Source organism: Octopus bimaculoides, chromosome 20 (genome assembly GCF_046866305.1).
Source record: "Octopus bimaculoides isolate indiv1 chromosome 20, ASM4686630v1, whole genome shotgun sequence".
Classification (NCBI taxonomy): Eukaryota; Metazoa; Mollusca; class Cephalopoda; order Octopoda; family Octopodidae; genus Octopus; species Octopus bimaculoides.
This window is the reverse complement of record NC_142947.1, coordinates 18,756,511-18,782,554: the sequence shown is the minus strand read 5'-3', so window position 1 is coordinate 18,782,554 and position 26,044 is coordinate 18,756,511. Positions and strand designations below refer to the sequence as shown.

Sequence of the window (26,044 nt, the reverse complement as noted above, 5' to 3'; positions counted from 1 at the left end):
CCAGCTCTGACACACACACACACACACACAGTGGCATGCTGATATTGCTTGAGGGTTATGTTAACAAGACAAGTACTTGTGGTATACTCAGACAGTTATGCTATGACTCAATGAATAAAAAGTTCATTTGCTTAGAAAGGTGGAATACTCATAATCACGGCTGATGAGTTACATTTTTATATGAGTAGTGGGGAGAGAGAGAGAGAGAGAGAGACAGAGACAGACAAATAGGCAAAAACAGACAGACAGACAAAGACAGACAGCCTGAGTGCTTGTGGGCAGATAAACAGGTGCTGTTCATTCAATAATTTTTTTTTTTAAATGAATAACAGAAGAAGGGGATCTAGTTCAAAACGGGGGCACCAGTTTTCATTTATGTTTTATGTAGTGTTTTTGGTACGGAAAGACTTTCAAACTTCGTATACTTATCTATTTTGTGTTATAGAACAGAAAAATATTTTTGTATTCGAATTTATTTCATGTAAAAAATTGTCTTATTTTGATAATTTCTACTAATCACTGACGTCTATTCAGTTGAAAACAGTTAGCGCTGTAACGGTGTTTCTCGTATTAATCCCCTAACCCTAACCCTAACCCTAACTAGACTGTTAACTGTAACTGTAACCCTAACCCTAAAACTAACCCTAACTCTAGAATCCGAACTCTAAAATTGTTACACACATAGATACGCACAGCGTAATTTATCATATAAACAATATATGCGTATAAATTACGATTAAACCGGATGAAATATGTCACAGGGAATAACATTTTTACGACCGCCCAGCAGTAACTCTATTCAGCTGAATAGACGTCAGTGATTGGTTGAAATTACAGAAATACGACAACTTTAACATGGAATAACTTGCGATGTACGTTTTTTTGTTAAGAAGACTAAGAGTAAAAGATGTTTTATATGACACATTCTACCAGTGTCCCAAGTTTCAAAGTGTTTCGTTAGTGTTTCGTTAAGAAAATACTGGTGTCCCCGTTTTAAAATAGATCCGAAGAAGGTAGAGAAACTGACCTTTGTGAAGTGGAACTGAAGTGGGTCATCTGTTGAAATGGAAACATTAAGTCCTCGGGCAAAATATTCCGGCAAAGGATTTCTGTGGTAATTCAAGAAAAGTGAATTGTTGCTGAGTGGTGACATGGCAATACCAATCTGAGCCAGGTAGTAGAGGTACTGAAGAACTGGAACCTAGTGAGAAACAAATAATAATAATAAGATTCAATGACCAAACTCATGAAACAAACTGCCAAAATGTCAATCTTACAGAATGGGTTTTCTGTTTTCTTATATGAAAATAAAAAATGATGCCATTAGTTTACAAATATTGACTGTCACTTTGAAACTTTTGGATGTCAGGAATGACATTAAGTAATGGAGCTAACATTGGATGATGTGGCTAATTCTGGTTTCAAATTTTGGTCACGTAGAAGCACCCATGCAGTACCATGTAAAAGTAACCAGCACACTCTGTAAGGTGTGTTGGATGCTTTACATTAGGAAGAGAATCCAGCCATAGAAACCATGCCAAATTAAACTGGGGTCTAGTGCAGTTCCCCAGTTTGTCAGCACTGGTCAAACTGTCCAACCCATGCCAGCATGGACGACGGACGTTAAATGATGATGATGATGATGATGGATGCCAGAAATTTCGGGGAGCAAGTAAGTCAATTACATCAACCCCAATGTTCAACTGGTACTTATCTTATAGACCTCGAAAGGTCGAAAGGCAAAACTGAGCCTGGTAGCATTTGAACTAAGAAAATAAAGATGGACGAAATACCACAAAGCATTTTACCCAGTATGCTAACAATTCTGTCAGCTCACTACCTTAACCCTTTAGCATTTAAACCATCTATATATCTGGCCAAAATATTCTACATATTTTATGTTGAAACTAGCCAAATTCAGCTTCTCACACCTACCCTACAATGTTATCTAAAAATAAACAATCACATCCTCAAAATGTTGAAGCTACAAGATAATACATGATTAAATTTAAGAAATGTGAATAAATAAACATCACTTTTGACAAAGTAATCTGAATGCTAAAGGGTTAAAGGCAAAGTTGACATCTGCAGAGTTTGAACTCAGAGCATAAAGCTGAAAGAAATTCCATTACACATTTTGTCCATTGTGCTAATGATTTGGCCTGCTTGCCAGCTATGATATGGTTAATATTGGTTAGTAGATCCTAACATAATGTATTTGAATTAACAGTGATTAGTAGAGTTAACATTGGTAAGGGGAACTAATATTGGGTAATAGGGTTAACATTGAGTCATAAGGGCTGACATTGGGTGATAAGACTAATATGGGGTGACAGGGCTAATATTATGTGACATATCCAACATTGGGTTGTGCACCTAAAGTTAGGTGACAGGTTTAACATCTTAGTCTTTCTTCTAACACATTCTCATCCTCATTCTTTCTCTTTTACCATTCCTTCTTCTATGGTCCTCTCTATCATATTGCTCAGAACAAGTGGAAACAATATGGAGTAGGGAGGACCTTCAGTTTTGTCTGGAAACAAGGCAATCTTTCTAGTGCTGTGCTCAGATAAAAATACACCCACTACACCCTGTAAAGTGGTTGATGTTAGGAAGGGCATTTGGCCATAGAAACCATGTTAAAATGGAAAGTATAAGTGATACATGGTCCTCAAACCATCTTGTTCACACATTTTGTTTTTGAAATATATGAGTGAGGCCAATAAGAACTAACTCAAACTATAACAACACATCTTTTACCTGCACAAACTGAGTATAAAATGATGATGATGATGATGCTATATCAGTATGTATATTTTACTTTACACAAATGCTCTAATTCTGTTCATATAAATTCCTTTACAACACACACACACGTACACACACACAAATCCATAGATTTCTAATGAAGTAATAGGCAGTGAAGAGAAGCCGTCATAAGAAAACTTTTAACTACCTCTAGCCCTTTCTCCCCCTCTCCCTACCTCTTCCTCTCTTGCTCTCTCAAACGCATACACATGCAAGTACACAATCATTCAGTAAAATATAACTCATGTTCGTCAATATTTTGTAAATATACGACGATTTTCACTAGGGTGTTAGGGTTAGGGTTTTAGGGTCAGGGTTAGGATTTAGGGTTTAGGGTTATGGTTAGGGTTAGGATTAGTGTTACGGTTTTAGGGTCAGGGTTAGGGTTTTAGGGTTAGGGTTTAGGGTTAATGTTAGGGTTAGTGTTAGGATTAGGGTTGGGTAATCGTGCGGGTGTTAATCTGAAAAATTACAGATATGTGAAAAGTACCGACCCTGCCATCTATCATACCTTTTGTTATTCTGTTTAATATATACATAGATTATGCCTCCAAAGAAGGGAGCTTGCTGGGGAAAGGAAGCAACCGGTTTAAAATGACATTCCAGAAGCTACTTTGAACATAATGCAAAATGGTGCATCAACATCTTCTGCCCAATCTGATAGAATTCTGGCAAAACTGTGTACCAACAGATCGCCAGCAATTGCTTCATCAGAAATTGCCGTCCTAGCTCCTGCGAAAAGGGATTACCCTGCAATGTATAATCAGGGCAGCGCAAAAAGTTGTTTTCACAATCATTTCTATAGCCAATTAGACGGATGAAGTTTACATACGCTTAATAATTTTACGCAAAACAGCCTTCAGACTTTCCCTATTAATTTCATCGTCTTTTGAATTATGAACATATTTACATCATAAGGGTTTTTTCATTGTAAGGCTTTCTTTTTTAGTTGATTTTCACCTAGCAAGACTTATCATAGATGGCGTAATAAGTCACACCCGGACAAGGTCGGGTTATACTTCTAGTGATAATATAAAAATATGAAAAATAAAAAAGATATTATATGGTTAATTATTCTGTATTGGGATCAAGGCGCAGGGACAATCAGTGCAAGCGGTTGGTTTGAATCTGACAGATCAAGTATTCTCACACGCACAACTGTATGTTGGCTGTCTCCAGGGTCTTTCTATTTGCGCACCTGAGGAAAGGACAAAGAATGTTGTCTACCAAGAGGCACTCTAATGATAACAACGGCAACTTCAACTGCTCCAATTTCAACTCCGCAATTTTTTCATCGTCCTGTCAGCCCACGTAAGTCCAGTCTTGCTTTGCTCTCCTTACTAACTCACCATGACATTCTTTTTTTTTCTACCAAGATCCGTCACCCAAACACCACTTTGTATCCACTTCTTCCTCTTTTTAATGTCTTCGTTTCTCTCTTCGCATCGCTCTCTGACCGAGTGAAACCAGGCTTAGCTGCTAGTTATTTATAAAACGAGGGATTTATTCTTTTGGCTTAGTGGTAGTAGTAGTAGTAAATTGTGGTGGATGGCAGAATGGGTAGTGGAACAATGAGAAAAAATACTTTACAGTATTTACTTTTGTTGTTTTACATTTTGATTTCAAATCCTGATTGAGTGAATGCTGACTTTCATCATTCTGGGATTGATAAAACTAAAGTACCAGTCATATACTAGGATATAGTTTTCAATAAAACCATAAGACTGGCACTAAAGTAATTTTACATTTAGTAAAATGAAGTATTGAACCCCTAACTCCTGAATCAAATAATCACACAATTTTATATATTTATAATTACTGCACTGGAAAGTTCACATCGAGAAAATTCCATTGATGTAAAAATTTTTACAAAAAAGTGGAAAATGTGGATTTCTATAAACTTTTAAAAAGGCTTCACACAGACACACAACTTCAGCTTTATATATTAAGATATACGAGGAACAACAGTGTCTAGAGTAAAGGGAGATAACAATGTCAATTTAACTATTATAACAAGAAGCAAGAAAGATTTTAAATTACTAGACTCAAATGTACGCTTAAATTAAAGAAACAGTGTTAATGAAGTGTGTAAGTTACATAACAATTATTTTATGATCATAAAGAGGTAATTCTTTGCTAATGACATGAGCAAGCAGATGTGTAAATGTATCCAGAATAAAAATAAGAAGTACTTCATTGTAATCTAAGTAGTACCTCATCGTAATCCCATTACTAGTACTGGTTCATATTCATTCTTGTCATCAATTCTTCAATAAGTGTTCCACTAGATTGCAACGCTGAAGTTACATCATCTCATTGTTACTACAATATATCTCTCTAATTTGCAGTTGTCAATTTGGAAAACAGAATTGTTGCTGTATAGCTCCAGGTTATCCCTAAATGAGCAGATGTGCATTTAAACAGTTTCCAGCCAAACACTCCATCATTTTAGGAATATCAACGATAACTTTGGTGATCATCAGATCTAGGGGACAACTTTAAGCAAGTAAGCAAGGACTATGTTATGCAATGTGTTTCTACTTCATTAAAATCAGGGTGAGATTTGAAACAGATTTACTCTTTTACTCGTTTCAGTCATTTGGCTGTGGCCATGCTGGAGCACCGCCTTTTAGTCGAGCAAATCGACCCCAGGACTTATTCTTTGTAAGCCTAGTACCTATTCTATCAGTCTCTTTTGCCGAACCACTAAGTTACGGGGACATAAACACACCAGCCTCGGTTGTCAAGCACAGATACACAAACATATACACACATATACATATATACAACGGGCTTCTTTCAGTTTCCGTCTACCAAATCCACTCACAAGGCTATAGTGACAGTAAGGTGAAGCATAGCATATAAATAGCTATTATCTTACTTAATCGACAATTAAGATATATACCTAGAATTTCCACTCGTTAACACTTAAACAAATAAATATGTTAAGTTAGACATTGAATTCATTTAAAGTATTCCTTGTTATTTACTTTATATTGAGATCATCGTCATCATCATCATCATCATCGTCATCATCATCATCATCATCATCATCATCACCATCTTTACCATGCAGGTGATAACCATGCTGGTGATGATCATGCCAGCTTGACTTGGACACGACTTCTTGAGACAGTATTCTATGAACGGATGCCATTCTCAATGCCAACCCTTCACTTGTTTGCAAGTAAAGTATTGAATTCCACTAGTCTTCACATGTTGAACCAATGAGTTGTGAAACATATTAATTAAGGGGTGAGTGAATTAACAAATGTCACTTCTACCCTGCAAGCAGTGGCAATGTGAAGCATGCATACACACATACACACACACGTACATGTTGTTGTCATCGTCATCATCATCATTGTCGTCATCGTCATCATCGTCATCATTTGGCATCTACTTTCCATGCTCACATGGGTCAGGCAGAATTTGCTGAAGCAGATTTTCTCTGACCAGGTGCTCTTCCTGCAACCAACCCTCACCTGTTTCCTAGTAAGCATGATTATTATGGCGATGATGATGATGACAATGATCTCAATTTAAAGTAAATAACAAGGAATACTTTAAGTGAATTCCGTGTCTGACTTAACATATTTATTTATTTAAGTGTTAACGAGTGGAAATTCTAGTTATATATTTTAATTGTCGATTATTTCTTTGACACATATGACATGCAAAGTAAGATAATAGCTATTTATATGCTATGCCTCACCTTACTGTCTTATACTTACTTCTAGGGTTAAATAATACAAATAATGTTAAAAACCAACCCTCACCTGTTTCTCTATAGCCAGACGTGTTTTTCACAGAAGATAGGAAATAAACAACCTTGCTAATATGATAATGATGGTGAGGCTCATTTACAACCATCACGTGATGTCTGGACAAGAGTATAGACAAATGCACATACAAACACAAACACACTCATATATATACATACATATATGCATGCATATACACACACACACATATACATACATACATATACACACACACACACATATACAATGAGATTCTTTCAGTTCTTGCCTACCAAATCGACTAGCTTTGGTTGGTCAAGGGTAATAGTAGAAGACACTTATTCAACGTGCTACACAATGGAACTAAACCCAAGACCACATGGTTGGAAAGCAAGTTTCTTAACCATAGAACCACAGAACCACAGGCTTTTGCACAGCTTCCAGCTACCAAATTTCACTCACAATTAGTCAACCCAAAGTGAGATTGAACTTGAAACTGCATAGCTACAAAGAAAACTTTTTTAACTATACACTATACCTGCACCTACAACCATACTTGGGCCTATACATAGTGATACTAATAGGCTTAGCAATACTGACAGCCTAGTGTAAGAACTCAACATACATATGCTTCAGAATAAAGTGAAATTAAAGAAATTCATATTAAAGGGACAGAAATTACATAATCAACTTCATTAGCTAAGAGTTGTTTCTGCTATAAGGTGCAGTGCACTCAGAGATAAGTGCTTGTGCATCATCTCATAACATCCTCAGAGTTTCTAAAATTCAAGGAAGCTATAAGGTGATGCAGAAGCACTCAGCTCTGAGTTCACAACATCTTATAGCAGAAACCGCTGTAAGGTATTGAAAACGATTACATAATCCCTATTATCTTGTCATTTCTTTAAATGCATATTGAAATACCTTTATCTTTTTCTTGTTTCAGTCATTAGACTGTGACCATGCTGGAGCACTGCCACGAAGAACTTTTAGTTGAACAAATTGACTTCAATACTTATTTTTCTGTTTAGCCTGGTACTTATTTTATTGGTCTCTTTTGCCAAACCACTAAGTTAGTGGGATGTAAACACACCAACACTTGTTGACAAGCAGTAGTGGAGGACAAACATAAACACAGGAAAACACAAACACACACACACACACACACACACACAACAATGGGTTTCTTTTCTAGGAAAATTCTTTATATTTTTGTTTTGTTAAATTTTGATTTGATGTGTAATGCTTAGTGTGTATTACAAGTTCATGTAACAATATATTATCAGTCACAAATTTGTGTAACATGACATTGTCACTATGTCCCAGATTCATGTCACATTGATACTTCATTATTGGTTCATGTAACATTGCTTTGTTGTTTGTTATGTCACAGGTCTATGTAACATCACACCGTCATTATCTCTCTGGTTCATGTAACATCACTTTGTCACAATAGTTAATGTAGAGTTGACTTTTGTGGTTTAGAGAGAGAGAGAGAGAGAGAGAGAGAGAGAAAGAGAGAGAGAAAGAGAGAGAGTGTGTGTGTGTGTGTGTGTGTGTGTAGGAACAACTGTGTAAGCATACATGTACAGGCATGTGAGTGAGAAAGAGAGAGAGAGGGAGAGAGAGAGAGAGACAAAGAGAGAGAGAGAGATTCTTCCTACTTGCACTGCAAATGTCAAATTGACAGACACAGACACACACACATTCTAACACACACACACACACATGTACTCTCTCTCTCTCTCTCTCACACACACACACACACTTTAACACACATTCACAAACATGCACTCACACACATACCCTCTAACACACACTCACACATATTCACTCATACATACACACACTCGCACATGCACTCTCTCTCTCTCACACACACACACTTTTATACACAGATATACTGATAGACATATCTGGTATGAATATATATAAGAGTGTTCAGTTACCTTTCTGAGGACCAGTCCATGAGCAATACTTTCACTGAGCATATAACCAGCCACCAAGTGAGTCACATTGCCGGCTTCTCCACAATGTGGCCGAAGAACAAATGTATTGAAACCACGTTCTCTGAAACAACAACAAAGGATGGAAATATACTATACGTAATAGATGTATGTGTAGGCACAAGTGTGGCTGTGTGATAAGAAGCTTAAGAAGTTTGCTTTCCAACCACATGGTTCTGGGTTCAGTCCCACTATGTTGCACCTTGGGCAAGTGTCTACCACTATAGCCTGGGTGCACTAAAATCTTGTGAGTGAATTTGGTAGGCAGAAACTGAAAGAAGCCTGTCGTGTGTGTGTGTGTGTGTGTGTGTGTGTGTGTGTGTGTGCGAGCATGTGTGCGCGCGTGCATGCATGTGTGTGTGCGTGCATATGTGTGCGTATTTATATATCTTTGTGTCTGTGTTTGTTTCTCACCACCACTTGACTATTCGTATGAGTGTGATTGCATCCTTGTAACTTAGAGGTTCAGCAAAGGAATAAATATAGGCGTTAAAAAAAAGAATAAGTACTGGGATCAATTCATCTGACAAAAATTTCTCCAAAGTGGTGCCCCAGCATGGCTGCAGTCTAATGACTGAAACGAGAAAAAGATTTTAAAAATTGCTCTATGTTAATGTAGGTTAGACAGGTCTGCAAATTCAGATGCAATGAGGAATTCTAGGTACATGTGTGGTATTTAGGTGGGTCGTGAGCAAGTACCAGACACACCTAGGTGAAGATCAAGAAATACATGAAGAGAAGGGATGAAATCAGATCTCAGGATGTCTGTTTTCAAATATAGTACCGGATCCCTTTCAGAAATCCAGGGATATTATGCAATATCATGCAGGTATATTGTATCCTGTAGTGAGCAAACAGACATTCTTTTTGGAGTTGGTTAAAAGTAGTTCTGTTCTATATATATGATGGGCTTCTTTCAAATTCTGTCAACCAAATCTACTCACAAGGCTTTGGTCAGCCCAAGCCTTGGCGGAAAACACTTGCCCAAGCCTTAGCGGAAGACAGTTGCCCAAGGTGCCATGCAGTGGGACTGAACCTGAAACCATGTGGTTGAGATACAAACTTCTTGGGTAAGTGTCTTCCGCTAAGGCTTGGGCAAGTGTTTTCCGCCAAGGCTTGGGCTGACCAAAGCCTTGTGAGTAGATTTGGTTGACAGAATTTGAAAGAAGCCCATCATATATATAGAACAGAACTACTTGTTGTACAATCTCAATCCTGAATCAGATTATATATATATATATATATATATATATATATAATCTGATTCAGGATTGAGATTGTACAGCAAGTTTATCTAACTTATGCCAGCATGGAAAACAATTTATATGTTGACTATGATATATAATGGGTAGGAATATCTTGAAAGGTATATAACAGATACAGACTGGATTAGTACTCAGACTGGATCAGATAGCTAAAACCCAGCATCACCATGAGAGACAGAAACCAGGAGTTGACCACAGGAAATGTAGCAACTGAGTTAATGAAAGTATTATAAAATATAAGATGGATAGACAACTGTTAATGGCACCAAGGCATTTATAAATTGGTTACACAGAAGTGAGTATAAATATGATGATGAAGATGATGAAAATGACAATGACGATGATGATGATAATAATGATGATGACAAGACAATAATGATCATCATAACGACGACAATAATGATGATGACAATGATGATGACAATGTGGAGGAAGAGGAGCTGGTGGTGGTGGTGGTGGTGGAAATAATGGTGGTTATCTTACACTTAATCAAAGTAAATGATATGCTTTCTCTTAGAATTACACATGCAAAGATTGGAAGATGAGAAAACATGACACATAGCTTACCTAGGTCTTCAGTGAGAAGAATTGAGAATGAGAAATCTATGTTAACAGAAAAGAGTGATTGGAAGTTACCTTATGTTAGGCAATGAAATGTTGTTGTTGTTGGAAAGAAAACTTAGTTTTGTTGTATTTATATTTCTACTTATCAAATTGAGAAGAAAGGGCAGTAGCCAAGGCCTTCATCGACTTAAATAGACTGAGGAGATAGGAGGGATACAGATAAACAACAATCAATTTGAAAATTATTAACTGGTTTGTTAAACTGGAGAATGAGAATTGTGTGCGGTCACAGACTTGTCACTAAGACTTAATCTCAATTCAGTAATGCTTGTCAACAACAACAAAAGCAACAACAATAACAACAACAACACTAATAATAATAATAATAATAATAATAATAATAATAATAATAATAATAATAATAATAATAATAATAATGATGATGATGATAATAATGATAATGATAATAATAATGATGAAAATAATAATAATAATGATAATAATAATAATGATGATAATAATAATAATAATGATAATAATAATAATAATAAGAAGAAGAATTTTTAATTGCTGCACAAGACCAAAGCCTCCCCACCAGAAATTACCAAAAACATATAATGAAAAGAAACATAACAAGTAACTGTAGAATATGTGGAGATCGACAAGAAACAATAAATCATATTATCTCTGGCTGCCCAGTCCTGGCTAAGAAGGAATATATCCACAGACACGACAGAGCTGGGACCTATATACACTGGAAGCTATGCCAACATTATGGAATAACAACAGAAAAAAGATGGTATAAACACACACCAGAAAAGGTCACAGAAAACGAGAAAGCAACCATACTCTGGGATATGCCAATACACACAGATAGAGAAATTAAGGCCAATAGACCAGATATAGTTGTCAAAGATCATGAAGAAAAAAAATGCTTTCTAATTGATGTATCAATACCAGCAGATGACAATGTTTCTCTAAAAGAAATGGAAAAACTTTCAAAATACAAAGACCTGGAAATAGAGGTAACTCGAATGTGGAATCTAAAAACAGAAACAATTCCTATCATAGTAGGTGCCTTAGGTATAATAAAAAAATATTCAGACAAATACATAACAAAAACACCAGGACTTACAAATATATATAACATACAGAAAATTGCACTACTGGGCACTGTACACATCCTACGCAAAACACTTTCAATACAGTAACCATAAGAGCACCACAGCAAACCACAGCACATACCCAAGGCGCACAGAGCTGCGCTCGGTAGTGAAGTGAAAGCACGTTATAAAAATAAAACTACTGAACAATAATAATAATAATAATAATAATAATAATAATAACAATAATAATGATAAAAATGATAAAGCTGACCTGCGGAATTGATTGAGGACGGTCATGTTAGCAAACATATAGTACAAGTAGTAATTATATGGTGGGTTCTCATCACCGGTCCAGTTGTGTGGAAAAGGACTGTCAGCATCAAACACCACATGCTCAGATTTCGATTCATCATCCACAGAATCAAAACCTGAAACCTATAAAAGAAAAGCCAAGAATCAAATAACAAGAAACATCAGAGTTCAAGAAATTTAAAAAAACTTATGAAGGATTCCTACAGTTTCCATTTTGCAGAGAGAATGGGGCAGGAGGGAGAGCCCTTTGTTGCCAATGCAGAGAGCAACTCATTGAACATCCTCCCTTTTTTTATTCTTTCATTTCAGTCACCCCATAACTTTGGTAAAGAAAATAGCTCAACTCACAACAGGCAGCATAATACTAACAATGAAACAAAAATGCTCTAGCATGGCCATATCCAGATGGTATGAAACTAATTAAAGCACTAATCATCATCATCATCTTTGTTGTTGTCATCATCATCATTGTCATCATTGTTGTTGCTGTTATCATTACTTTGTAAGCTAGTTTCTATGAGGTCTTCAGCATGGCAACTCACCACATTTTGTGATCATTGTCATCTTGACCACTTCTTCCCATGTCTTCTCCAGGGTTTCTCTTCCACAGGTTCCTCCCACTTGGATCACTCAACACTCCTTTACCCAACTATCGTCCTTCATATGCATAACATGCCTGCACCCGTATTATTTTCTTTCCAGATGGGTGCAGCAAACAACCTGGAGAGTAGTGGTGGAAGGGGGCAGCAGAAAAGATTAAGTAGGAAGTCAGAAGGATCCAGCAGAAGGGTATGAAATATATAAGTTTAGTTATCTTCAGTGTTTAGTTAATTTAGTTATCATAGTAGGTGGCAGAGTTGGAAGACAGGAGGGCCTGGCAAGATGTGCTCATATGGCATTGTAAATGGGAGCACATTTAAACTAGCAGAAACATTAGCACACTGGGCAAAATGCTTAGCGGTATTTCATCTGCCGTTACATTCTGAGTTGAAAATCCACCAAGGTCGACTTTGCCTTTCATCCTTTCTTGGTCAATAAATTGAGTACCAGTTACGCACTGGAGTCGATGTAATCAACTTAATCCCTTTGTCTGTCCTTGTTTGTCCCTTCTATGTTTAGCCCTTTGTGGGCAATAAAGAACTAAGTAGCTTGCTTATCAACCACATAGTTCCGGGTTCAGTCCCACTGTGTGGCACCTTGGGCAAGTGTCTTCTACTATAGCCTTGAGCTGACCAAAGCCTTGTGAGTGGATTTGGTAGGCGGAAACTGAAAGAAACCCCGACGTATGTATGTGTGTGTGTGTGTGTGTGTGTGTGTGTGTGTGTGTTTGTGTGTCTATATTTGTCCGCCTACCATCACTTGTCAACTGATGTTGGTGTGTTTGTGTCCCTGTAACTTAGTGGTTCAGCAAAAGAGACTGATAGAATATGTACTAGGCTTACAAAGAATAAGTCCTGAGGTCAATTTGTTCAACTAAAGGCAATGTTCCAGCATGGCCACAGTGAAATGATTGATACAAATAATAGAATAATAGAATATTTGATAGTATGTTGTCAACTTAATGTGACAGTCCCATAAAAGGAAAGAATGCTATTGTTATTTAACCCTAGGAAACACCGTTTCCTGTTGTACTTGACACATTTCCTATATCCTTATGTTTTCAAAGTGGAGATAAGCACCTCCACTTCGGTATCCTCATTCCCCGATGATTTTACTCTGATTACATTTTTCATTTTAGTGATCCGTTTCTCTGTTTCTATGCTCTTTTTATATTCTATCATCATCCTCACGTTTTTTCCTTTTGGTACTCCTTCCCATTTTCCGTCTCTATTCTCTCCCGATGTTCCTGGTTTTTGTGTCTCAACCTGCTCTATCTCTCTTTTACTCTTTATTGTTGCTTCCTTTCCTTTCTGCATACTTTTTTTTCTTCTGTAATTTTCATTTTTGTTATTTCTATTCTTTCAATTTGTATCTCCTCTATGTTACCTTTCCTCTTTTTCTTTTTTTTTTTGCGGGCTTTTTTGTGGTGAATATGCATTTTCATCTCTTTTCTTCTTTCTTTTTCCAACTGATTATTTTCCTTCTACATTTCCCATCTCTTCACTTATTTGGCTTTGTGCTACCACTCCTTGTTATACCTCCTCCTCTCGCAGCTCCTGTTCTACTTCTTGTTTCTGGGGACACCTTGCTTTCATGTGTCCCCGTACTCCGCAGTAGTAGCAGATGGGAGGTCTTCCCTCTACTACCACTCTTAGTTTAACATCCTCAGGCAGTATAATTTCATCTGCAATTTTATGCAGGTCTGGTAAACTGATTTGGACCATCACCTCGAGGCCGTATCCAAACCAGTTTACCTCTTTTGTCCTCATGACCTTCATCACATTGGTCTCCTCCTCTGTGTTGAAGAGGATGGCTGCCACCAGCCACGCTTCATTGATTTCTGGGGGCACTCTGCCAATCCTAACTCCGGCCACATGTTTTCCACAGCAGGTTGGCAGTAGTGCCCACTCTTCCAACCTCAATGGCAATGTGGAGCACTTTATTGCGTCCTGTTCAGTCACAAACTGTACCTCCACTGTGCCATACTTCTTGCCTCTGGTGTAGAATGTTGTTAAGTGTTTAAGCACCTCCACCCAGTAAAATAACAGTAGCATTCTTCCCTTTTATGGACTGTCACATTAAGTTGACAACATGCTATCACTTTAACGTGCTGCTACTGCATAAATCTCTCTGAGAGATTTAGAAATATATTATTTCTATTTTCAAAAATCAGTGAATGTATTTCACTTGAAATATATATGTTTTCAAAGGCAGATAAGCATTGACAGCTAGCAGGCTACTCCAGACTGATGATGAGCAATGACTCTGAAACTAGTCTCTGGATGCTGGCTTTGCTAGGTGGAGGTGCTTATCTCCACTTTCAAAACATAAGGACACAGGTAATGTGTCAAGTCCAACAGGGAACGGTGTTTCCTAGGGCTAAATAACAGTAGCATTCTTTCCTTTTATGGGACTGTTACATTAAGTTGACAACATATTATCACTTTATTGTGCTGCTACTGCATAAATCTCTCTGAGAGATTTAGAAATATATTATTTCAATAGAATATTTGTATGTAAGTATGTATGCAGTGGGGTGAGTATATGCATGAGTTTTACAATGAATAGGAGAAAGTTTTCAATACCTATATACACACACATACATAAAACAATGAATATATTTAGATTTACTATAGTGTACATAACACTAATAAATAGTCCTTGTTTCATTAACTACCTAGTTCCTAGCTGAGTTGAATGTCCAGCCCAGAAACACAATGACATACTAGCAGTGGATTTGAACTCACAAATGAGCAGTTAGAAGATCATAACTTATCTATTCAGTCATTTTTGCATCTCTACTAATATTCTTTCTGAAACCCAAGTGTCTTTTTGGTCAGCTGAAAGCAGTTTTGGCACAAACTTCACAGACACGTGTCTCATACCAAAATCTTCAGTGATAATGAACTGAACTGAGCCATAACTAATCTGCATATCTTCTGCTAACTCATGGATGGTGATTCGACGATTTCCCTCACAGCTGCATGCACATTTGCAATGTTTTTCTCAGTTCTGCTGGCTGCAGGTCTCCCAGAACATTCATCAATATCAACATTTTTTCAGCCATCTTGGAAACACCTGAATCACTCATACACTTGTGTGCAGCTCATACACGCCTCTCCATACACTTTCTACAACTTTGCGTAGGCCTCTGAACAGGTATCGCCATGACAAATTTCTCTGTCATGGTCAATGCAACAATCACATGCTACACATCTTCCTTCCACACACACACACACACACACACACAAACACACATATATATACACACATAAAAGGGAAAACAGCAATTGTGGGCCACCAGGATACTTACATACTGAAGGAAAGCATGTAACTGAGGATAACTCTTAGGATCATTTGTAGCAGCAAACAATGGCTCAAAGATATTCTCTAAGATCTGTTGGAAGTTGCTCACTAACTTGTTGGAACGGTACACATCACTTGAAGAGAGGGAAAAAAAAACACAAAGAATGTACTATTAAAATATACACATTGAGAACATGTGGTTTTGAAATATATGCCATCAATTAGAATGTATACCATTATTATATACAGATTTAGTGTATATACCATTGTCGTCGTCATCATTATCATCATCATTATTTAACATTTATTTTCCATACTGGCACGAGTTGGATGATTTGACAGGAGCTCTATTGTCTACTTTGGCATGGTTTCTATAAGTTGATGCTCTTCCTAACACCAACCAGTTTACAGAGTGCATTGGGTGCTTTTTACATGGCACTAGCAACAGTGAGGTCACCAAGTAACTTGCAAGACATGACCCTTCAACAGAGGGTGGGAGTAGTATTGAGGGAGGTGGCTTTGTGTCAGGTGATGAGAGGTTAGAGTATGAACAGAGGGACAAAAACAGGTATTTTGCTGTAGAGGAGATGCATGGCTACCTTAGCTGGAAAAGAAAAAGGGAAGAGAGAGAGAGAAGGTAGTGAAGACATGTTAGGTGTACCTTCAAGTTAGAGGAAGGGATATGTAAGCAAAGTGGTATGGGAGATTGGATAGGGTGAGTGGGCTGGTAAGTTTGTGAGAGTGCAAAAAGTATTGCAGGAGATGGAGAGGAAGGGAATGCAGTGAGTGAACACAGGTGGAGACAGGGGGCGGTTTAAGAAAATATGATGTTGGGGAGAAAGAGATACATTAGGAACAGAGTGTGTGCCAGGAAAGTTCATGAGAGTATGAAAGGAGAATTAGAGATTGAGTGGAGGAGAGGGGAATGCAATGAACACAGGTGAAGAATGATGAGTGTTATGAAGATGAAGTTGTTGGTGGGGAAGAGATTTGTCAGGAGCAAAGTGTGTGCAGGGATATAAGCATAAACTTTTAGGGCCTCAGTTTTACAGAGATGGATGGGTCTTCTCAAGCACAGCAAATTGCCAATTGTTCCAGTCCTTTGTCATCTCCTCTGTGAAGCTCAGCATCATTAGAATAAATTTCTTAAAATATAAACTATTAAAATATACACCATCTGAATAAAAACTTAAAATGTATACAGTTAGATTACACACCATTAAAATAGAAGTAACTCATTATAACAGTCATTTTTAAGGTTTAGAATATCAATCTGAACAGAAGAGAAACTAGTACATATTTAACCCTTTAGTATTTAATCCAGTAATATCCAGCCTAAATATTCAATCTGTTTTATGTTCAAACCAGCAGAATCTAGCTTCTCACACTTACCTTACAATGTCATTCTTAAAATATATACAATCACGTCATCAAAATCTTAAAGGTTTTAAACAACGCATGATTAATTCAAAAACATTTGAATAAAAAAAGCAATACATTTGACAGAATAAACTGAATGCTAAAGGGTTCAATTGTGGCAAAATAGTAAAGAACAGAATGCTACATTTATAAATAGTACATCCAATGGTTGCATATTCATAGTCACATACATGTGCATATATGTGTATGTAAGTTGTGACGTTTTCTTAACTTTAAAAAGACAAGTACTTTATGTCTAACTGTACAATATAGACATAAAGCAAATTGTACATTTTTTTAAATTGGTGCCATGGACAGAGTGAGTACAGAGGTAGACATCTTTGTTTCTGTATTATCCAGTGTGATAAATCTTCCTCAACTAACAATTTACCATCTTCTTAAGAGCAAAAGAACACATTGAATCATGTAGTTCTTTTAGATATACAGAAAGACAGGATGGTCATGGCTCAAATGCCTTTGATCACGCTGTGGAACTAACTTGTTGTTAAACAACAACAGCTAGTAAAATGTTTTTTCTTTCTTCAAGAAAAAACAAAAATTTGAAAATAACTGATCTACAATTCCTAAGAATATGTAACGCAAAGTACCAAAATATGGCTATTCATTTCAGCACCTTGTATTATGCTTGGATTTTCAGATAAACAAAAACTATATATGTGGTTTTATGCTTACAATTCTGTGCTCTCACTGCAGTAAACGGGGTTCAACTCCATGTTTAGTTATATCTTTAACAAGTTCACAATGGAACCTTTATGTGTTTACTTGACCTGCTAAAAGTAGCAGCCAAATTTCATTCACTGCTTGTCACAGTGGTGAGGTAACTAAACTGTGTCACTGCTATATTACATTAACAAGGCTATGGATGACTAAAAGTGATTTAAAACTAGAAATGGAGGCACTAATCTGTGCTGCTCAAGAGCAAGCAATAAGAACGAATTACATCAAATACAGAATAGACAGCACATCAGAAAGTGATAAGTGCAGAATCTGTGGACAAAATGATAAAACCGTATGGCATATTACCAGTCAATGTATGCCACTAGCCCAGAAAGAATATAAGAGACTTCATGACAATATAGCAAGGATTTTTGTAACAAGTATGGACTTGACAGAGTAAAAAAGTGGTACGAGCATAAACCTGAAGGCATCATCGAAAATGATAATGCAAAGATCCTATGGGATTTTATGATTCAGTGCGACCATGAGATAGAGAATAAGAAGCCAGACATAGTGTTAATTGAGAAAGAAAGCAAACGATGCTGGATTATAGATATAGCATGCCCAACTGACAACAAGGTATGCGATAAGGAAGAAAGAAAAAATTATAGATATGACAGGTTAGCATGGAAGGTTAAGCAGTTGTGGTTAATGAAAAAGGTGGTAGTAGTACCAATAATTGTCGGAGCCCTGGGAACAGTGAGTAAAAATCTTGAGAAGTACATGGAACAAATAAGGGCTGCAATAAGCATGGAGCATTTGCAGCAAACAGCACTGCCTGGAACGGCTCAGATACTCCAGATACTGCTCGAAAAATAAGGGGTGTTACCTTAGTTCACTGGTAGTGAACAGCTGGCACCGTAGTACATCTCCAGCATTAGAAGCTGTGCAAAGACAATAAATAATAGTAACTAATGACAATTCCAAATGCATGATCTTTACAAAGAATTACAAATGAAGAATGAATTAGGGACTCTTTGTTGCTGTGGAATTTGATTTATGATCTCCACTTAAGACCTTGAAGGAATTTAATTAGCTAAATCTAGGTTGTCACTTCTCATCTCAGTTAGGTAAAATAACAGTTCATTGATTTTACCACTGGAGGCTTACAAGGATCATGCTAGAGGTCAATTTTATAGTCAAATTTCAATTGGTGCAGTGTTATTAAACTGAAATACTAACAGAAACAAGTCAGATGAATTGTAGATTTGCTTAGCTCTAGTCACGTGATTTCAGGGTAAATTACAGAAAACCGGTCTGAATTATCATGTTTTGAAAAGGCCAGAGAATTAATTGCAATCAACAATTACATTGACAATTTCAAAGCAGTAACACTGATCTTAAGGAGTTTGCAAAATTCATGAGTGCTGCTGCTCTTTCAAACTAAGCTATAAATATATATATATTTTTTTTTTGAAAGTGCTTCAGGGCTCAAAATAATATTGACAACATTTCAACAATAGTGATGATAATATTCTGAATCTTACTGAAATATATTGGTCAACAACTGTCTATAAGTGCTGAAACTGATTGGCAGAACACTTGGAATGATGCAAGGGACCTTAAAGTTAAACATTTTACTCAAACTTATAGTTATGTTCCAAAAGATGAAGCTTCTTTTGTAACATTTCTCTTGTAAATGTTTCAAATTGAATCCTGTATAATGATAATTTTTTTCTCTTTTTGATACATCTGGTGGAAGGGGCAGTACTCATGGCTTTCACAAGGCTTTTAAGTCTGGTGTAATTGATACCATTACTGCCTTGTTGCAAGGCTGCAGGATATACATGTGCAGAAAGAGAATTCCAGAGAGTCAGCATTCTATGAAGGGGGAACTAGACACAGTGGTTTGTGTGGTGCTTGAGAGATTGCACACAGTATGGGTGATGAGAAGAGAGAAAAAAGAGTAAGTTGATAGTGCCTGAGTGGAGTGACATGAGACTAACCAGGAGCAGAGACTGTTGTAGCAAACATAGAAAAAAAAACAGAGAGAGGAGGCAGCATGTATAGATCAGAGGCTGGATCATGTCTGAGGGAATTTTTGCTAATCAGTTGTATAACCTTTCTCTGATGTGGCCAAAGATTTTTCTGTGTGTAGTAGCAGCACCATTCTAGATGTAAAAGCAGTACTCCATTGTTAATCTCCTCCGAAATTTCTGAGACATTAATTGTTGAGGACTGAAGTACTTTCTGACTCTGAAGAAAAAGACCAAACTTTGAGCTGCGATGCTAACGGTGTTAAGGACATGTATTCACCATCAGAGATTCTCAGAATTGTGATGTTTATCTTTTGGAGCAATTGCAATAACTCTAGTTGCATGCTGCTGATGTTTAAGAGGTGAAATTCAATGATGTTTGGTTGATTTGAGCAGAACTGGCGTTCTTACCATTTTTTTTTTCTATTTTGATTTTGAAGGAGAAAAGATTAGCATGATCTCCACAATGACAAGCTACTCAAGGTCTCTGTTCATGAAGTCAATGCAGATTTGGCAAGAGGCTTATAAGTCACATATGGATAAGTTTGGGTACAAAAGGAATGAAGGGTGGATATCATCAATGTAAAAGTAAGCATTGTTGAACATGATGACAAATAGGTCCTTGATGAGAGAAGGAAGAAGGGGTAGAACAGAACATATGAGATCTGATACAAAATAGACCTGAAAGTGCTCTATCAGTGCAGGCCTAAAATAGTTGGAAAGGATACAAACAGAACACCTTTTATTATAGATATTCTATCTGTGACTTAGAATTAAACAATAACAGTATCATGATTAGCAAACCAAAAAAAATTAGGCCATAGAGTCACAAAAGTTATTGATACTTACTATAATCTTGGAATTTGGATTAACCAACGAACATTATCTGAATGGACTTGGTTGACCACAGCCCATTTGGCTAGTTTCTCCCATTCTTGTTTAGAACGGCCATATATAGACAAACGGCATTCGGCATTTTGATATTTGCTCTCCTCCAAATCACTCATCACTTCCTGCAAAAAGAAACACGTGAATGTTTGATATATTTATCATAGCATGACATTATAATGGCAATAATTATTTCCAGCTGAGTCAGACACAGAGAACCAACATAGTGAACTGGATTTATAGATATATATAATCCACTTTGCATATTTGGATAACTTTGTATGAAGTAGAGAGAAGAGAATCCTGATATATTGAGTAAAGACCCACATCGGAGAAAGAAAAGCATTTCTCTACTGAATTTACAAATGCTTTTTCTCTCCTTTTCGATGGAAGCTCTCATTGTTTCAGGTTTTTTTTACCTCATAACATCACTTACTTTCCATTTTTACTTTGAACAGATATTGTCTAAGCAACAGTGCTGAGAAAGAGTCAAGCCTACTCTAACATATTTCTACTTCAACTTAAATAAAGCACTCAATTACAAGTCAGGATATAGTTGTGTATTTATTCCAAGTGAATTTGTAACTGGTACCAATAACATTATTGTGACTAGTCTCACGAAATTCAAGTTAGTATTCAACACTTTCAGTGAGAAATATATATATATAACTTTATACAATCTACTATGTATATAAATGTATTTATAACTGTTAATATTCAAGCAGCCCCAAAGGTTACCAAATTCATCCAACTACAAAATTTTGGCCCTGAAGGTATAACTTCTCTTCCTTCTTTCTCTTAAATGTTTAATATTTTAGTCATAATCCTTTAATATAAAAATTTATAAAAAGTATTTCAAAAGTTATACTAATGCATTCTTTTCCCTAAACAACATTATCAATCAAATTGTAAATCTGCATATTGTAGAGTTTTTTCCCTTCCAACTTGAATGAAAGTTGAAATAACCATGAAGTTCTGAGAGGGCACAATCAATATCCCCACACACGTACACATACCCTTCCTTCTCATATAATTTTTTTAAAGAAAGCATTAGGCTTACCTTTATTACATTTGCAAAGTATTTGCCCCCGATGTGATTGTCAGTTTTGATAAAAATTTCACGTAATTCACTTTGGCCAATCGGGTTATATTTGGCATTGAATTTGTCAAATCGATGGAAAGTGTTTCGATCCTGAAATGAAGCAGAGAGAAAATGAAAATGCTGGGGGTGGTTTCCTTGCAACTAAAGCAATGAAACATCACACTTAACAAAATCAGTTATAACTTCATACTAATGATTTTGGTACTCGCATTTTAGTACTTATGATTTTGGCACTTATATCTTAGTACTAATAATTTTCATACTCACATCTTAGAACTTGTAATTTTTGGTACATTAGTACTAGTCACTTTGATACCTAGTCATACTGCTAAGGATTTGGGATATATACAACTTAATGCAAGTAATTGTGGAGCTTATACCTTAGTGCTAAATCTTTAATAAAATGTATTCTAGCAATGACCATCCTATTATTATTTCAAACATAATGTATCAGGGACTACATTATACAATGTGCCTTTCTTTTTTTTTTTTTTAAATGGTAGGATATGATTGGAGGGAGAACTGATTGCTATTTATAGCACATAGAGGCTCTCTTGTTGGCTCCAAAAAGCACCAATAATATACTGATATTTGATTCAATCAACGATAGCTCACCGCTACAAACTTGTAGCCCTGTAGTGATGTAATAAATCAATATTAACACTATAAGTTGACTGAAGTATAGTAATTGAATTTTATGTCTCAATGAATGATACTACATCTTTAAGTGTCAGTGCTCAGTCTAGTATCTGTTAAGTTGTTGTTGTTGTTAATCCCAGCTTAGTCCTGACACCCCAAACCTACGAAGAAAGGTGTTGAAGGTATGACTGTTCTATCCTACTTAGACATTGTATACCTTGGACTACAATATCCAATGTGTCACTCTTTTTTCAAGATGATAGGGCATAATATGAAGGAAGAGATTTGGCAACTATTTCTAGCAGATTGACTGAGTAAATAACTACATTATTGGTATAAAGGATCTGTTATTATCATGATATCTTCATAGTTCACATGAACAGAAATATTAGTTAATAGCGTTAATTTATAAATTGGTGCTAATAGCCTACTATGATAGAGTAATGAAGTTGTTCAAGACAGGCATAAGAGTAAATGCTTTGCTGTATTTTGTTTTAACTTCCTAACTCAGTTCAAACCCTACTGACATCAACTTCATGTCACTTCATTTCTCTGGCATCAATAAATTACATACCAATAACATACTGAGGTTGAGTCTGTTGATTATAACCTTTCCTTTTATCAAATTAATTTTTGATGCAATATTATACCAAAACCCTGTATTGCCAAGGCAGTAAGGGACTAAATGCAACCCTGTTAATCGCACATGCACATACACACACATGTATAAATATATGTGTGTATGTATATATATATATATATGTGTGTATGTATATATATATATATTGCGGAAAGAAAACTCCGAATGACCTGTCCTTGTTTTCTTTGTATCATCTATCTGGATGTTTTGTCCCTTTCTTGTATCACGTAACTGTCTAGATGTTTTGCGTTCTTGTCCCATTCTGTATTATTTATATATATATATATATATATACTCTGGGGAGTGGTTGGTGTTAGGAAAGGCATCCAGCTGTAAAAACCATGCTAAAACAGACACAGAAGGCTCCTGTCTGACCACCTCCTGTCAAACCATCAAACCCATGCCAGTATGGAAGGGGGATGTTAAATGATGATGATGTTGATGATGATGATGATGATGATAATGATGATGAAGATGATAATGATGATGATACTTACTGCATGAACATCAAGCATGTCCACATTGAGCTCGTATGTATTGATTCGAAGACTATCAAACACCTGTGGAAGACAACCAATGTCATGTATATATTAGTTATTCGTTTCACTTTCACATGAAATACTTAATGAAATGGCAATCACATCTGTTAAGTGTTTAAGATATTTACAATGTTTTTAAATATAGTACAGCTGTAAAGTGCTTGAGCAACTGAGATGATATTCACTGAGTAATACTGCAAAGAAATGAAACCATGCCAAACATGCTAATTTGTAATTTTTTCCACATTAGGTTTGTTCTACATGTCAACTATGTTGAAATAAGGAAACATTACAACTTCATAATTGAGTGGTTGGTATTGCAAGAGGGAATGAATACACCATAAAGCATAAGTTTGAGCATTAACTATGTAAAACCAGTGAACTTATGTTAGTGCTGGCGTGAGAATAAAACAATGTAAATGTGATTGAGTAAAATATAACTTGTGACAGTGGAGTACATCCAGACATGGATATGCTTCTTTAAAAGAAACCAAATAATTGATTAAAATATATAATTGCAACAAATGTATTAAGTTTATGCAGAATATATGAGTTATATAGTTGTGATAAATATTTTAGAGTTATTTATTTTTATATCACATTTTGGGAGCAACAGCACTGGGGGGCCAATCATAGGTTCAGTGCATTTTTATGAGAAAAGCAACAAGGGATTGTCTGTGCATCTTGAGCAGAACAAATTCTCATGGAATGTTTCATCTGAAGCATTACACTTTTTAGTTTTCTCATTATGTTTACACCTTTTGTCAATATAATATACATCGGCAAAAGATATACACATGCATTCATATATATATATATATCATATAAGTAAGGACAAAACCATTATTAAAAAATTTAAAATAACACTCATATCAAGTGGCCAGCATGGGAAGAAAAACCTTATAGGTAATAATTATTATTAAAATTATAATTGAGGGTATCTAAGAGATACCATGATGGTAGAGATGGCAGTCAAAGCTTGACTCCGAAACCACATCAAGTATTCATACAGCACAAGGTGAAAAGACAAATAGACAAATAAACTAGTAAATTACTGGATAATCCCAGAATCGGGTTTCTGGCTCTGTATAAAAAATATACTTTGCCTCCTCAGTGAGATATACCAAAATATACTATATAAATACATACATATATATATATATATATATATATATATATATATATATATATATATATATTATTTTATTTAAAAGAATTCCAACTCTGTCTGTTTTTTATGTTTTATTTATATTCTTGTAAAATTAATGTGGGATATAGAATATGGAATATATAATATATAATATAAAAATGGATAGTACAATGAAATGAAGTATTGAATGTCTTATTGAATATATGGAATATGTCTTATTGAATATATGAAATATTGAGTGTTCAATATAAAGGCGAATACGTATTTTCTATACCTTGTGGTATTTCATCATGGCCGGTATGACAGACTGTAACAGACTGTTACAGTCTGCGCTCGGTAGTGAAGTGAAAGCACGTTATAAAAATAAAACTACTGAACAATAATAATAATAATAATAATAATAATAATATAAATTATATCAGAAAGAAGAGTTCTGAGTTTAATGAAATAGTTCTGATAATAATTGGTTAGTGATTCCCAATACATTTATTTCTCTTCTTTGTCTTCTTTCCACTTGAATCAAGAAGCTTTGCTCAAATGTATAGATGATATAAACTGACTGACAGCTGACAGCAAGTGCAAAGCAAGATGTGGTTAAGACTAGAAATCAAACTAGAGCAACTGTTGCTACGGCTGTGGCTGCTGCAGCTGCTGTTAGCAACAGGGGAGTTACTGAGATTTTGTATAACCTTTAACAAACCAATTGTATAACCTCTTTCAGCTTCATCATTTTGCCATCCCTGTTGCAGGAGACAATTTCATCGGGATTAACTTTCATTTGCTTTTTGATGAACCTCAGTAGATGTTTCTGATTCATGCATGAGGATGCATGGATGTGTGTATCCACCTGGAAGAGATCAGAGTCAAAGTAAAGAAACCGGTTCAATAGAGCATTGGTAAGTTATAATGAAATTTGATCTTTTGACCAATACATGACTATTAAGTTGTTAGTCATGTACTGGTCAAAAGATCAAATGTTATTACTAATAATAACATTACACACAAAAACACATACACACAATGAAGGCAAAAATAAGAACTGAGCCTATGATTTCTGTTTATTTAATCATAATCTATGCTGAATTGGTTGGTATTTCAGTAACTACTGTCAGGCCAAGAAGAAACATGGCCCAATGGTTAGGGTATTCAGCTCATGATAGTAAAATCGTGAGTTCAATATCCAGTGGCATATTGCATTTTGAGCAAAGCACTTTATTTCATGTTGCTTCAGTCCATTCAGCTG

At 35.9% G+C, this 26,044-nt stretch overlaps 1 protein-coding gene across 2 annotated transcripts in view; it reads right to left on the bottom strand.

Annotated features, from left to right (window-relative positions):
• LOC106876500 (AMP deaminase 2) overlaps positions 1 to 26,044 on the bottom strand; it is an 87,837-nt gene that overhangs the window by 36,877 nt on the left and 24,916 nt on the right. Inside the window, exons 6-13 of one of the 2 annotated variants that reach the window (XM_089338176.1) lie at positions 25,502 to 25,648; positions 23,610 to 23,672; positions 21,792 to 21,923; positions 20,693 to 20,856; positions 15,718 to 15,844; positions 11,764 to 11,927; positions 8,501 to 8,621; positions 1,028 to 1,201 (exon numbers count right to left, since the gene is read on the bottom strand). In XM_089338176.1, the coding sequence (XP_089194302.1) occupies positions 1,028 to 1,201; positions 8,501 to 8,621; positions 11,764 to 11,927; positions 15,718 to 15,844; positions 20,693 to 20,856; positions 21,792 to 21,923; positions 23,610 to 23,672; positions 25,502 to 25,648 (1,092 nt within the window). The remainder of the gene's footprint in view (positions 1 to 1,027; positions 1,202 to 8,500; positions 8,622 to 11,763; positions 11,928 to 15,717; positions 15,845 to 20,692; positions 20,857 to 21,791; positions 21,924 to 23,609; positions 23,673 to 25,501; positions 25,649 to 26,044) is intronic. The other variant, XM_089338177.1, reaches the window with a different exon arrangement.